Here is a 16,457-nt window from a genome sequence, read left to right as displayed (position 1 = left end):
TTTCATTGTGTTTCGGAGCTCCGTACTGTCATTGGTGTCTTGCAATGTGTTTATGTTTCGGTCACCTAGCAGTACAAGTGCACAGTTCTTGCTTAGGATGATATGTAAGAGCTCTCATACGTTTTCAATGAACATTTCTATGCTCCCATTTGTTGGTCTGTAGATGTTTAAGATGTACAGTGAGGAACTACTTAAAACTATTTTTTGGCCTGTTATTTCGACAACTTTTTCAATGTTATATTTTTTACATAAGTCAAGGCTGTTTATGTGATTTCTGTTTATATTGTTACGGGCTAGTATAGCAGCAACAGTAAGATTTAGAATTTCATGCTCATTTAGACCATGTACTGTCAGAGCTAGAATGTCAGGAGTTACTTCATTTAGCACTATTTCTATTTGGGTTACCTTATTTTTTTATCTATTGTATATTCTGGTGCATAATTTTTATGATTTAATATCCTGGTTCTATGTTTGTTTTTGTCCTATATTCATTTTTGTTATCACTGTTTTTTGTGGATATCAGATTTCCTGATTTTTCATCCCCACTATACAATGTTAGTTTCCCTTGGTTCAAATGATTTTAGAAATATCTGCATACATTCTGCTGAGTGTTACCGAACCTAATCTATTTAAATGTGTGCAATTCTTTCCCAGACAATGTTCACACAGGAATTTGTTTGGGTCTATGAAGACAGCACCAAGACAATCAAACTCTTGTTTGATGGCAATGTTTATTTTGGATATGTATTTGTCACCCACTGACCTCCATTTTACTATTCCACTAAGTATGAGCCTGGATCCTTCATAAAGACTTCTTGCTGCACAAATCATGTTTCTTGTCTCATTCACTAATTCATCTTCTGCTACTTTTAAGTGAGTTTGTTCCAACATGTATAAAAACATCTTTGTAATTTCGTGTCCTTTTCTGTACCTGTTTGTTTTGCAATATTTTTGAAATGTTTGCCGAGTTGTTGCACTCTAATCCCAGGTCGCATGTCAATTTCACAGATGGGGACAGCGATATTTTTCAATAGCGAATCTCCTATTATTAGAAACTCGCTATCTTGTACAGCTGTGGGCTTGTTTCTTTTTTTGGTGTGTGTCACCATCTTCCACTTATATTTATCTGCTGATGTTAAACCTGCTGACTTTTTCATGTCTTCATTAGAGGCACTGGGTATATTTTTGTTTTTGAAGTTCGAGCCTGCATATGGAGCACAGGATATATTATTGTTTTTGGAGTTCATATATCCACACTTAATTTCATGGTCTTCTATTTGTTTTTGGTGGTTTTCATTCTCACGACACTGCCTTTCTTGTTTACATACTACATTATACTCATATTACATTTGTCTCTCTGTATTCCTGTTCTCATGTTGTTTACACATCATAATTGTCCAGTTAGTTATAGTACATCCATAACAGTAATAGTAGCATTTTTCATTCACTGCTACATATACTCTTCTACACTATAAAATTCTTTTCCCATTAAATAATCCTTCAAAAGTTTTGTAAGTAGCATTTTATTGACAGACTAACACATGACATGCTAAGCTGTATAATTCAGAAAATCACTGGTTGATTTTTGTAAAAAGAAAGGTGCTAGGTTAGATACTTGTAGAGCAATTGTACGTATTTCAAAATGTTTAATTTTGATCAAAACAGATTGTCTCTCACTGATTAAATAATTATTATTTGCAGCTAATGTAATATTACACTCTCCCTGGTGAACTATCACCAAGAATTCAAAGAAATATTTTGCATGGATCACATAAAACAATTGATATCCTTACATACATTCAAATGTTGTTATTTTTTATCAGTAATTTCCAAAAGAGCTTCTGTGGTATTTCTCCCCTTGCAAAAATCAAGCTGACTATTACATAAAAGGTCATCTTTCTCAAAGTAAGTAATTGGCTGTGCTGAAGTCTCTCAAATATTTTTGAAAATATTAACATTGTTGAGACCAGTTGGCAACTTTGAGTGAATTTTTTGTCACATTTTGAATGAAAGGACCACTTTTGATATACTGAGTGAATCTGGTAAAACTTCAAAAAATCTTTCATTTCTAATGAAAGTTAATTGACTATGAATTAAGTGTGTTTTTTATGTGTGCTAATGTAAATAGGCAGTTAACTGCAATCTAACTTATAGAATGCAAAAATTTGGATATAGTTGTAAACACAGTAGATGCTCTAGTTCCCAGCACGTATTACTGATGCTATGCATCAACATGTGATGCACAAAACAAACTGATTCACTTAAATTAGCTATTTATATTCAGTTAAGTAACTGGAAAAAGTTATGCATATTGTTATTTTATTGATAGTTTACTAATAAATGTTAACCTCAAATAGTTCTTGACCAATGTAGTTCAGATTTATACACTATATTCTTATAAACATTAAAGTAATAAGCATTTCAGCAGACTCTGAGAGTGCAGTTTAATGTTGACTACATCATTTGCAGTTTTAAGAAAGCCAAACAGTTTACATATTTTCTGCATCTTGCAGCACACAGCTCAACATGGCTATTCAAGTACTTCATACAGCCAGTGGCAAACAAATCTCTATTAATATAAATTGTAATGTAACATTTCATTGTTGTTTGCAGGTAACTGCATTCATCTCTGACATGATCCTCTGCATGGCAGTGTCTATACCATGGTTTATTGTCTTTGAAGCACCATTTGGTGTAATAGAGAAGACATTATCAGGTAATAATATATCAGAACTGTTAACGTATCAGTTAGTCACTTAATGGCTTCTCCTGAACATATATATTCAGATTTCAGACTTCGTACAAGTCTAAGGAAACCCAGACTCGAAGCCACTGGGCATACCCAGCTAGTACTGTGTCCATATCTTTCTACAGAAAGTTTGTCTAGATAGAGAACATATTGCCTTAGAAATGCAACTGCTTCTAATATTACTTTTTATTTATGAACAATACAGTGCAGAATTCTAGGATCCTAAAAAAGGTTAGTGAAGTTGGAATAGGAATTAATTAATATCAAATGGATATAGGAAGGCTCTCAGAAGAGTAACTACAAATGAAGACCAAATAGATTTAAAATCACAGTATTTGTTTTGCTATAGAGAAATGATGATCAGCTGGAAGACCAACATGAAGCTTTACAAAAACTGATTAATCACAGCAACTACAGCTACATGATGATAATGGGATATTTTATGTGAAACTAGAACAAAAACTAAAGGACAGTTCTTCAATGGGAAACTTTGTATACAATACCAAGAAATGACAAAGGTCATATTTTGGTAGAATTTTCCAAGAACAACAATGTTGTTGTTTATGAACTCATTCAGTCAAAGGAAACAGATACAAAAATGGACTTAGCAAGAAACAAATGGAATTAAATGGAAATTGAATTTGTCTAATCAAATGAAAAGGAAAAAAAGAAGATGTTAATAATAATAATTTTATTGTAATTCGTCCATTACAGCAATAGACAATGTCATACACATACTAAAATACAATTAATAGTTTGAAAGAAACAACAGGTTTGTTGTTAACATTATAGTATTATATTACAGTTGATAAACTCTCTTGTATCATAGAATGAGTGGAGGACTAGCCAGTCATGAATTGTTTGTTTGAATAATTGTTCAGGTAATTCTTGAACAGATTGAGGAAGATTATTAAATTATTTGTACCCCATTATTTCATAGCTGTTGAGTGACTTTGACAATCTGTGGTAACGAATATAGAGGCACCTATTCCTTCTTGTATTGTGGCTATGTACATTTTCTCTGGTTTTTGTTTCTGGTAATTTCTTCTTCATATAAATTAGAACATAGAATATGTACAGGTTTATAACAGTCATGATTTTTTGTTCACAGTACAATGGTTTACAGTGTGCCTTATATGCAGAACCAGTAATTATCCTAATATGTTTTTTTAAGTATTAATATGTCATGTACACAGCTAGAGTTCCCCCACAAAATAATTCCATATGTTATTATACTTTGAAAGAATGAAATATAGAATGTTCTAACATATTTTTCAGGAACACAATCCATAAGTCGCCTTAACAGGTAAATGAGTCTTGACAACTTACCACTAATATATTGTACAAGTTGACCCCAAGATAATTTATCATCTATGTATACCCCAAAAATTTGACATAACTTGGATCATCTGACAGAAGCTTATCTCTAAGACTACAAACCATCTGCTGTGTTTTGTTTCATTCAGCGGGAATCCATTTACCTTGAACCAATAGGATGCATGGTCAATTGTCTTTGCTGCACAAGTTTTAAGGCTATTGAAATCATCACTAGCATGAAGAAATGTTGTATCATCTGCATACAACACAGTGGTGGACTTGATAAATGGTGGCAGATAATTTATCATTATTAGGAATAAAAAGGGGCCCAGTACAGATCCCTGCGGAACACCTACCTTTGCTTCTTCTATACTCGACATTTCTTTCCCTACACAAACAACTTGCTTATCATTCTGAAGATATGATTTTATTAATTTAAGGCTGTTATGTCTAATGTCATAGAATTCCAGTTTTTCTAGGAGTGGCTTATGCTTTACACAGTCGAAAGCTTTACTTAGATCACAAAATGTGAGTTGAGCATAGCCTTTATTCTCAAATACTTGATGTAAGTATTTGACTACGAAGTCTATAGCATCCACAGTAGACAACTTTTTCCTAAAACCATATTGGGATTCACTAATTATTCCTAATTTTTCAAAATAAACAGATAGCTGTTGGTAAATTACTCATTCAAGTATTTTAGAAAAAGTTGGGACTATGGAGATTGGTCTGTAACTGGAAGGTGCGTCTATATCTCCCTTTCTGTATATATTGGAACTACACTAGCCACTTTGAGTTCTTTGGGAAAATATCCATCAGATATACATTTATTTATATAGAATGTTAAGGGGTACACAATATAGTCTATTACAGGATATGTCATATATATCTACACTGTTTGAAGATTTCAACCATTTTATAATGCTTAGGGCAAGACTAGGTGAGACCTCGGAGAAAATAAATGTGCCTGTGTCTGTTGGTGTTCTGCAAACATTTTTAGAAAGTAACTCGGATTAACTGATATCAGGTTTGATTATAGTATTTCCTACATCTTCAACAGATTTAATAAAGAAATCATTGAATTTTTGGGGACTTATATTAATTTTATTTCTTCTTACATCTTTAGCAACACCATTTATTAATTTCCATGCAGTTTTGCACTTTTTGTGGAATTATCAACAGTTTTGAAATTACGTGCTTTTTTTGGCTTCCACAATGGCTTTTTTATACTCATTCCTGCATTTTATATAGGCTAATTTGGCATGTTCTGTTTTCTGATTGCTACATATATTGTGCAACACCATAACTTGGTTTTTCATATTTGATAATCGTTTAGTGTACCATGGATTTTGTCTGTTTGTAGCCCTGTTATTAAAGCCTTTGTCAGTTAATTTGCATTTCTGTATGGGGATGTTGTCATTAAAATGCATCAGAAATGTTTTAAAAAATCTCTCAGATAATAGTTTCCCTGACAAATCAGCACTAAGACTATAACTTGCGTCACCATGACATTGGCTGAACCAGTCTCTTTCAGCAAGGGACTTACAGAGCTGAACAATTTTGTCATCTGTGACAGGTCTGGTGATTATAACTTTTGGGACAGGCTTAGGAATATTACTCTTATCAGTACAGAACCTACTTGTATAGTTTAAAGATACAGAGTCACGATCTGAAAAGGGAAACGCTGTAACATCACATGATTCTTCTGTAGTTTTAAAGTTGACAAAAATTTGTCAAGACATGCTTTATTTCTTGTGGGCCTGTTATTGATTGAGTGCAAATTGCACTGTCTTAGAAGGTATTTCAACTTGGTCACAGTACATTTATGTGTTGTTATATCAAAACCTGCATTCAGATCTCCACCAATTACTATGTCATAATCCAACCATCTGGTCCCTCTTAGTACATCTAACAGCATGTCCAATTTTTCTAGAAATACATTGATGATACCCTTAGGTGACCTGTAAAGGGATACTGTTACTAACTTAAAACTGTCCATAACTATACCAGTGGCTTACAAGTTCTTTTCCTCACACAAATAATCTAGGTTCAACTTAACAATGGAGCAGCTGAATGACTAGTTAATATATATTGCCACACCACCTCTTATATGAAATTTTCTACAGTAACTATTTGCCACATTATAGTTATCAAGTTTGACAACTGGAAGCACACTCTCAGTAACCCAATGTTCACTCAGACAGAAAACATCAAATTTGTTATCTAGTCCAAAACTGTTTATAATAAATTCTTTATCTACACTCCTGGAAATTGAAATAAGAACACCGTGAATTCATTGTCCCAGGAAGGGGAAACTTTATTGACACATTCCTGGGGTCAGATACATCACATGATCACACTGACAGAACCACAGGCACATAGACACAGGCAACAGAGCATGCACAATGTCGGCACTAGTACAGTGTATATCCACCTTTCGCAGCAATGCAGGCTGCTATTCTCCCATGGAGACGATCGTAGAGATGCTGGATGTAATCCTGTGGAATGGCTTGCCATGCCATTTCCACCTGGCGCCTCAGTTGGACCAGCGTTCGTGCTGGACGTGCAGACCGCGTGAGACGACGCTTCATCCAGTCCCAAACATGCTCAATGGGGGACAGATCCGGAGATCTTGCTGGCCAGGGTAGTTGACTTACACCTTCTAGAGCACGTTGGGTGGCACGGGATACATGCGGACGTGCATTGTCCTGTTGGAACAGCAAGTTCCCTTGCCGGTCTAGGAATGGTAGAACGATGGGTTCGATGACGGTTTGGATGTACCGTGCACTATTCAGTGTCCCCTCGACGATCACCAGTGGTGTACGGCCAGTGTAGGAGATCGCTCCCTACACCATGATGCCGGGTGTTGGCCCTGTGTGCCTCGGTCGTATGCAGTCCTGATTGTGGCGCTCACCTGCATGGCGCCAAACACGCATACGACCATCATTGGCACCAAGGCAGAAGCGACTCTCATCACTGAAGACGACACGTCTCCATTCGTCCCTCCATTCACGCCTGTCGCGACACCACTGGAGGCGGGCTGCACGATGTTGGGGCGTGAGCGGAAGACGACCTAACGGTGTGTGGGACCATAGCCCAGCTTCATGGAGACGGTTGCGAATGGTCCTCGCCGATACCCCAGGAGCAACAGTGTCCCTAATTTGCTGGGAAGTGGCGGTGCGGTCCCCTACGGCACTGCGTAGGATCCTACGGTCTTGGCGTGCATCCGTGCGTCGCTGCGGTCGGTCCCAGGTCGACGGGCACGTGCACCTTCCGCCGACCACTGGTGACAACATCGATGTACTGTGGAGACCTCACGCCCCACGTGTTGAGCTATTCGGCGGTACGTCCACCCAGCCTCCCGCATGCCCACTATATGCCCTCGCTCAAAGTCCGTCAACTGCACATACGGTTCACGTCCACGTTGTCGCGGCATGCTACCAGTGTTAAAGACTGCGATGGAGCTCCGTATGCCACGACAAACTGGCTGACACTGACGGCGGCGGTGCACAAATGCTGCGCAGCTAGCGCCATTCGACGGCCAACGCCGTGGTTCCTGGTGTGTCCGCTGTGCCGTGCGTGTGATCATTGCTTGTACAGCCATCTCGCAGTGTCCGGAGCAAGTATGGTGGGTCTGACACACCGGTGTCAATGTGTTCTTTTTTCCATTTCCAGGAGTGTATTAGTCCTTGAACATTCAGATAGCAAATTTTAAGATCATACTTGTTGTTTATTTTAGACTGAATGTTTTGGTGAGGTGTTATGAAATTTTTTACACTACTTATCTCGTGGGCTTCTTCATCTTACTGACTTCCACTAAAAAATCATTTAGACGAAGAGGAGGTGCTGTTTTCCATCTACCCATGACACTTGATGCTGCTTCTCCTGCTGCAGTTCTCTTTTCTCCTTTTAGAGGCACTGTAGTTACTGTTGCTGGTGAAACTTCTGCTGTTACTGCTACTGTTGCTTCCTTTTCCACTGCAACTACTGATAATGCCACTGGTGACTGTGACGCTTCACATGTTTGCACAGATCTAATTTTTTCATCATAGAATTCATCTGCAGATGTTTCTTCCTCATATGCTGTTGGTGCACTTTTCTTTTCTGTTGTCATTGGCAGAAAACCTGCTGCAGGTAGTGCTATTTTCACATAGGCATCCACTCCTGCTGTCTTTATCCCCTGGAGAATTTCTTTGGCCAGCACTTTCTTGTCTAGGTTGTTTCTGTGTAGTCCATGTCTAGTAAAATGCTCTCTTAGTGAACTCGTTGCTTCAATGAAAGTTGTGTGCACAAAACCGCTACAAATCTTCCTGAATTTCCAATTTGTTGTGATGATTTCTCTGTTTACACACGAGCCTTCTGTTAAGTCGTGTCTGTAGGGAATGTGTACAACAAATACCTTCTCCTTGGAATTTTTCCTAGTGATTCTTTCAGTGTTCTTACAGCAAGGCTGCTTTCTTTTTATAGACATCATTCCCTCCTCCGATTATGACACAGTTGACGTCGCTTTCCACCGCACTTTCACAGTTTTTCAGCACTTCCCATAAGTTTCAAAATTCCAGTCACTTTATATTTGGACTGCACATCAGACATGATTGTAGCCAGTCCCTTACCATGACTCATCGATAATATGTATATTTCTTCCTTCTTCTTCACTGTTTCCTTTTTTGTCTCGTATTCAGTTTTATTACAAGTTGCTCTCACACGATTTTTTCGTTTAATAGTATTTGATGGTAACGTGTTTCTGCTGGCACTTCTTTGTTCAACACATCTTTCTGAGCAGTTACCTGTTACACTGAGATTTTTTGTCCGTGATTCTGTACTGCCTGCATTTAGAACATCATACTTATTCATTAGTGGAACACGAAAAACATTGGTATTTAAGACAGGTCGAGAGATTTTCTTAGGCCTAATATATACACTCTCTCGTTTGCCTGTTTGCGTATCTGTGGGAAGGTCCATATAGTCGATCAAACTTTTGAGCATTTCTGCATATTGTCTAGCTTTACTTAAGTCACTTTGCAGTTCTTCCCTCACACTTATTTCGAGTACAGCGTTGCACATTTCAAATGCAGTTTCAAGACTGTTGCACTCAGTTCCATAGTCACATGTAGGCCTATGTTGACCGAGATTTGCTTCCACGAAACAACAAGAATGATACCATTTATGTGCCATTTCCGGTACACATATTTGAACACCTTTTATAGCTTTTTTTTCAAATAGCATACAATTCACTCATGGTAATTTACCAATATTCACGGAGCGATTTGCCACTACATCCGTATGCGCCAACATCTTGCCATAAACCACTTTAAAATTTCAAGTGTTCCTAGACTCACTAGAAGCAAACTAAAAATAGATAAAAAGTTTGCCAAAAAAAAAACTCATTAGGTAGAAATGTGGAACAAGATAATTTACTGAAGAATAGAATATAGATAAGATTAAATTAAGCAAAAATTTCAGAATTTTAAAACATGAAGGTTATACAAACAGTTGAACAATCAAAAGTGGCAATACTTAAATTACATGCAGAAATAGCATAACTGAGACTTCTCCAAGTAATAGATACCATCATGAAAAATAATCTTATGGGATACTTGATTATACAGACAGTTAAACAATCCAATGTGACAATACTTAAATTACATACAGAAACTAGCAAAAGTGACACTTCTCCAAGCAATTGATACTATCATGAAAAATAATCTTGTGGGATACTTAAAGAAGTATAATATTCTGTGTGATGAAAAGGCCTGGAAAAAGTACAGCATCGGCAGTAACTCAGCCCCCAAAGGATTTATTAGAGGCAGCTGACAAATATTGCCACATAACTAGCATATTTCTGGACCTGAGCAAAGCTGTTGACACAGTAGAACACAAAACACTGCTAAACAAAATGGATACACTATGAATTGGAGGGGGGAGGAGGAGCAACAAACAGGTGGTTTCAATCAAATCGGAAGATCAGAGCACAATGAAACAATGGAAAATCTGGGATGTAATAACAACAATATGAAATGGATAGAATGTTATTCACTACATAGAGAAGTGGCAGACAAGTATACTGAAAGGAGATTGCTGGATATTATAAAAACTCATTCTTCAGCTGCAGGAGAAAACAGACACACACACACACACACACACACACACACACACACACACACACATTTTCAGATATGCAAATATGCACAACTCATATGCTCATGCCACTGTCATCTCAGGATGATTCCAGAAAGCATTCGATGTAACCTGAGCACTGCCTGTGCCTGTTGAGTCCCTGTTTTCAATATTTCCACTAGACTGCTGATAAGCTATAAACACAGTTGCAACAGTCAGTGGAGAAACAGGGCCATTTAGACTTTTCCATCAAATGATAAAAGTCTGTTAAACAAGAAAGATTAGCTTTCCACATCACTAGATGAAATTGATGATTCTAAATGTATGAGTGTTAATCAAATCAAATTTTACTATCACATAACATACCTCACACAATCAAAGTCTGTGACATAGGTGACTTGTCAATTCTAAAACTACATACAGACTAATAAACTTAATCTGAGGTTAGAATACATACAGTGTTACTTCTTTGGACAGGTATTACTTTACAAGGTTATTATTTTTTTTTAAGTGTAATTATAATACATATGGTGTTACTTTATTCATAAACAGAACATTGTTTGGAAGTCACGGAAATTGAATTGACACACCTAGATTGATACAAGTCAGTGTGAGAGTTCTATAGGCACAAATTAAGGAAAGTGGAAGCAGCTATTTATATATATATATATAAAAAAAAAAAAAAAAAAAAAAAAAGTGGAATAAATTGCAGGGCAGAGTACTGCATTGTACAACTCTTTGAGTGTAAATATACAAGATAGCAAATATGACAGTGTACAGGATCCCCCACAAGGAAATATTTTAAACTTTGTTAAACAGAGATGGAACTTAATAGAAATAACTTGCATGTCATCATTTACAGAGGTTTTGATATTGATTTCATTTCAGTTAGATCAAGTGCACATTTGTTACTGATGTCCAGCTTTAGTTTGTTCCCCACAATAACATTTCCAACAAGAATAAAAGGACATAGGGCAAACATGGTTGTTAGTTTCTTTCTTTTTTCCCCTAAAATAATCTGTCTTTCAAGAAACAGAATGTGAGCATCATAACAAATGGTATATCTAAGCATGATGGTCCAAATGTAGCAATAAAGTATCTCCATCAATCAGATTTAGCTGTGAAGGAAAAGCTACAGTTTTATGGAATTATGAATGCTGACTCAGTCACACTATTTAGAGAGAATTTAGAGGCTCAACAATGGGAAGAATTTTACCAAGAGCGTACAGTACCAGTATATTAGAAATTTAATTATTTCCTAAAAATATTCAAACAATGCTATGAATCTAATTTTACTTTACAATTGCTCAGGGACAATAGCAATGGAAGCAGAGAGGGTGAGTATAATTTGGGAACAAAGTATCGTTTGCAAGGAAGACAGACTTTTATTTAATGCAGAGGACTAACTCTATTCAATACTTAAAGGCACTAGACAAATAAACTCATCGTAACAGTAGCAGGAGACATATGGTTTCAAAATAAAATCACTGGCCACTAAATTCAATTAATTCTTCCCAACACTAGCTGAAAACAGAAAGAAAAAGAATGAACTATCAAAAGCAGATTCATTAGACTTATCCTGACAGCCATTGCATTCTGCACCACTAGATATCTGTTTTGCCGAATCATCTCTTGGAGCAATCACAAAAATTATTTTGTTACTGAAAAGCAATAACTCTTCCTGTTATGATCATTTTTTAACTGAAGTACTAATGTCTTGTGCTCACTTGGTAGTGTGAACCCTCCCCCCATCCCCACCCCCGTCCATTCTGGTTTAACTTCTCCAATTCTAAATTAGTTCCCCATTCAGTTTTCCAGAGTGCCACGGGGGAGAAGATGTCCATAAGAAACAGATGTGTAAGATTTTACAAGTCAGGAAGCATCAGCAGTCTGAATGTGGCAAGGAAGCTAGAAAATCTGGAAACAGAAATGAAAGGCTCAGTCTAGATATGGCAGGATTCAGTGAAGTAAAATAGTGATGTGAAATGGATAGAAGACAAGGATTTGTGGTCAGATGAATATATGGTGATATCAACAACAGCAAAAAATGGTGTAGTAGGAATTGGATTTGACATGAATAGGAAGGTAAGGGAAAGAGAAAATTGGTGTGAACAGTTCAGCAATAGGATTATTCACATTGCAATCAACAGCAACCAATGCTGACAATTGTGGTTCAGTTGTACATGCTGAGGACACAAGCAGAAGCTGAAGAGAGATAAAAATGAGTCTAATTATGGAGGCCCTGAAGGGGTAACTCAGTATGTAAAGAGGGAGAAAATCTAATACTCATGAGGGATTGGAACACCATATCATGTACAGAACAGAAGGCAGAGTCATAGGAAATTATGAACTCGGTAATAGGAATAAGAAAGGATAAAGAGAGGATTCTTGCATTCTATAATAAATTTCAGATAGTAATAGCAAATAACCTTTTTTAGAATCAAAAGGGGAGTAGGTACACTTTGAAGGGTCCTGGAAACATGAGTCTATACTAAATGGAATACATCATGATAAGATGGAAATTCTGAAACTGTATATATGTCATTGTAAGGCATATCCAGGGGCAGTTAAAAACTCAGGTCACAACTCAATAATGATGAAGAGTACATTGAAGTTTAAGTGAATTATTAGGAGGAATCAATGTTTAAAGAAGTGGAATACTGAAATATTGAGGAACTATGACATACGTTTGAAGCTCTCTGGGGACAGAGAACACCATAGTGGGCAATTCAATTGAAGAGGAATGGACATCCCTAAAAAAAAAAAAAAAGAACCACAATAGTTAGGCAGATAAATAAAGGTACAAGGTAGGTAACTGCAGTTAATACTCAAACAGACTGACACAAAAGAAGTAAAAAAATATTCAGGAAAAGATAGGAATACAACAACATAAGTCACTTAGGAATGGATTCAATTGGAAGTACAGGGAAGATAAAGAAAATGGCTACAGGAAAATGATTAAGAATTAAAAATGAAATGGTTGTCAGAAGGACAGATCCAGCCTACATAAAAGTCAAAATAATGTTCATTGACAGTAAAGGCATAGGTGCCAACATTAAGAGTGCAAAATGAATTCCACTGTGTAAATACAGAGGAGAGAGCAGATAGGTAGAAAGAGTATACTGAAAGATTCTACAAGTGGGAGGAACTGTCTACTGGCAAGACAGAAGAACTGGGCATTGACTTGGAAGCCATAACTTTACAGACATTAAAGGAAGTGAGGAAGTGACAATAAAGTGTTTTTTCAAGTTAGTGTGTAGTAAATATGAGACTGGAGAAATAACACTGTACTCTCTTAAGAATATCATTTACAAATTCCCAAAGATAACAAAGTCAAATAAAATGTGAGAACTATTGCTCAATCAGCTTAACAATTCATAAATCCAAGTTGCTGAAAAAATATCCAGAAGAATTGAAAAAACTGAAGATCTGTTAGATGATGAAAGATGCAGTGGAAAACAGCTAATATGCAACATGCATATGAGCATGAGGAAGGAATGCAGTCTTACTCCCCTACTGTTCAACTTGTGTATCTTGACACAAATAAAAGAAAGATCCAGTAATGAAATTAAAGTTCAGAATAAATTTCAGTGGCAACTTCTGCCACTGCATGTATCAGGATGACCAAATATAGTGGGGAGAGGTAGACGGCACAATATTAAGACTCGTCCAAGCTTTCCAAGTGATTTATTGTTTCCAACTACAGTGCCCCCATTTCTCTCGATCTATGTCACTGGGTCCCGCAATGCTGAGAACACCACTTTGTTATCTGCGAAACAGCTTGGTGCGGAATGGCTGCCTCAGCAACCCGTGCACACCTTGTGTGTTGGCCTTATATGCCAGTGGAGTTGCAGCATCATCAGGATGCCAGCAGTCAACTCACCGGGCTGCATCGCTGCTGCCTCAGCACCGCTCAGTGTGAGCCACAGGTGGCCAGCTGCATGCTTCTCACTGGTGTGGCTGAGATTGCGGTGACAACAAGCGCCCGTGATCCAGTGTCCAAATCTGCAGCCCTCGCCTTGGGATGCCTCCAGCATGTGTTGGAACTTAGAACAACTGCCCATGGTAGCGAGTTGTAGAGTGGCCCACCATTGGCTGGATAGGGACCTTGCGTCAGCCTTAGAGGGTCAAACCAGCAACCCGCTGTGGACTGGTATACTGGCACCCCATCTGCTGCTGCATGTACCTGGTGGTGTGATAAGCCCCACCGTCCAGGAGAGCTGCCACAGTTGAATGAATCTTGTTAGAAACCCACACTACTTATATGCGACTGTGCACCTCTGCTTTGCCATATGCGCCACTTCGTGTCATGTACTCATAAAACACTAGATTGGCCAGTGGGCTCCTTCTGCCTGTGATTTGTGACATGCAAAACTGCTACATACACTCTTTCAGCAATTTGATGGATGGCCCTGCGGCATCTATTCTACTTCACAACTGTTGGTATACGTAACTCACGGCAATCCGGCTTGCAACCTGGCTGTAACTTGTGCTCAGAGTATTGCAAAAAACCAACTTTCCCTATCCTAAATGGTGGTGCCACTGCAAAATGGATATCAGTGATATGATCTGTTGATGACATTCCTAATCTCAGTGAAAGTAAGGAAGAATGTGAATGAAATGAACAATCTAATTTGCAAAGAATAAAGATTGGCAGTAAATGAAAGGAAGACAAAAGTAATGACGAACAAGATTAATGATTAACTTATCATGAAAAATGTGAGCCACATTGTAGATGAAGCAAAGGAATTCTTTTATCTTGGAAGCAAAATAATGTATAACAAATGAAGCAAAGAGGGTATAAAAAGAAGACGAACACAGGCAAAAAGTGTATTTATCATCAAAAGATGTGTACTAGTATCAAACATAGACTTTAATTTCAGAGGCTGTATACCTGGGGCACAACTTTGTATAGAAATGAATCATGGCCTGTATAAAAACCAGAAAATAAGAGAACTGAATCTGTGAGGTGCGGTGTCACAGACAGGTATTGAAAATTAATTTAATGATAAAATGAGAAACAAAGAGCTCCTGCACAGAATTTCCCAGAAAAGAAATAACTTACAAATAACTGAGGATCAAACAAAGGGAAACCCAGGATGAAACAAAAACAATATGAAAAGGGTAGATTTCTACTCACCACAAAGAAGAGGCATTGAATTGCAGACAAGCACAATGAGAAGAATGCTAGATATATTCAGCTATTCGGCAAAGTCCTTCATTAGATGTAGAAAACTCACAAATTCACACAAGCAGAACTCATACAAATGGCCACTGTCATCTCCAGATGCTAAGTACTGATTGCAGCTGCATCTGAGGTGAGCACCAATTTTTTCTCAGGTGGGTAAAGGGCACAGAAGAGGCGTGGAGCAGGGAAGGGGTGGGATAGCAGGGTAAGGGTAGAGGAAGAGGCTAGTGCTGGCTGTGGGAACATGCAGGGACGTGTTAGGGATAAGATATGTCTACTAGTTGCAGCATTTGGAGGCTGTGCTGGGAAAAAGGGGGAGGGAGAGGGGGGAGAGGGGAGAAGAAAGGAAAGGACAGAAGTAGAGAAGAGAAAAGGACTTGTAGGTGCATTGGCAGGATACAAGACACATGTGTATTATAGTGGAGCTGGGAAGGGGTTAGTCAGGTGGAGGATAGGGACCAATGAAAGTTGAGGCCAGGGTTTACAGGAACAAAGGATATGTTGCAGAGAAAAAGTCCCACCTGTACCATTCAGAAATGCTGGTACTGTTGGGAAGAATCCAGATGGCACAGGCTTGAAACAGTCATTGATGTCAATCACATCAAGTTGGGCAGCAGGCTCAGCAACTGGATGATCCAGCCATCTCTTGACTTCAGTTTCATCATGGCCATTCATGCAATCAGACAGTTTTTTAGCTGTCATGCTCATATAGAAAGCATCACAGTGGCTGTATCTGAATTGGTAGATCATATGGCTGCTTTTACACATGGTGCTAGGATATGGCAGAGAATGTGATTAATCAGTGCTAGCCCCTTGTAGTATTGAGTCATGAAGGAGGTCCTTTTTTGTGACCAGAGGTCCGTTTTGTGACCAGATGGTGGGTATGTGGGGGACGGTAGGTGACTGTGGAGACAAGGCACAGGAGATCTGTTTCTGGACAAGGTGGGGAGCATAGTTTCACTCTGTGAAGGCCTCAGTGGGATCCTGGGCATGTTTGAGAGGTGCTGCACATCACTACAAATGTTTTGACCATAGGTGGCTAGACTGTATGAAAGCAAATTCTAGTGTGGAATGGGTGGCAGCTGT

General features: G+C 38.1%; 1 protein-coding gene across 1 annotated transcript in view; it reads left to right on the top strand.

Moving 5' to 3' along the window:
- Positions 1–16,457, top strand: part of LOC124594753 (nose resistant to fluoxetine protein 6-like) — a 233,338-nt gene that overhangs the window by 199,646 nt on the left and 17,235 nt on the right. Inside the window, exon 12 of the mRNA XM_047133137.1 lies at positions 2,614–2,716. Within this exon, the coding sequence (XP_046989093.1) occupies positions 2,614–2,716 (103 nt within the window). The remainder of the gene's footprint in view (positions 1–2,613; positions 2,717–16,457) is intronic.

This window comes from Schistocerca americana, chromosome 2 (assembly GCF_021461395.2).
Source record: "Schistocerca americana isolate TAMUIC-IGC-003095 chromosome 2, iqSchAmer2.1, whole genome shotgun sequence".
Taxonomy (NCBI): Eukaryota; Metazoa; Arthropoda; class Insecta; order Orthoptera; family Acrididae; genus Schistocerca; species Schistocerca americana.
This window is presented reverse-complemented; position numbering and strand designations above follow the sequence as displayed.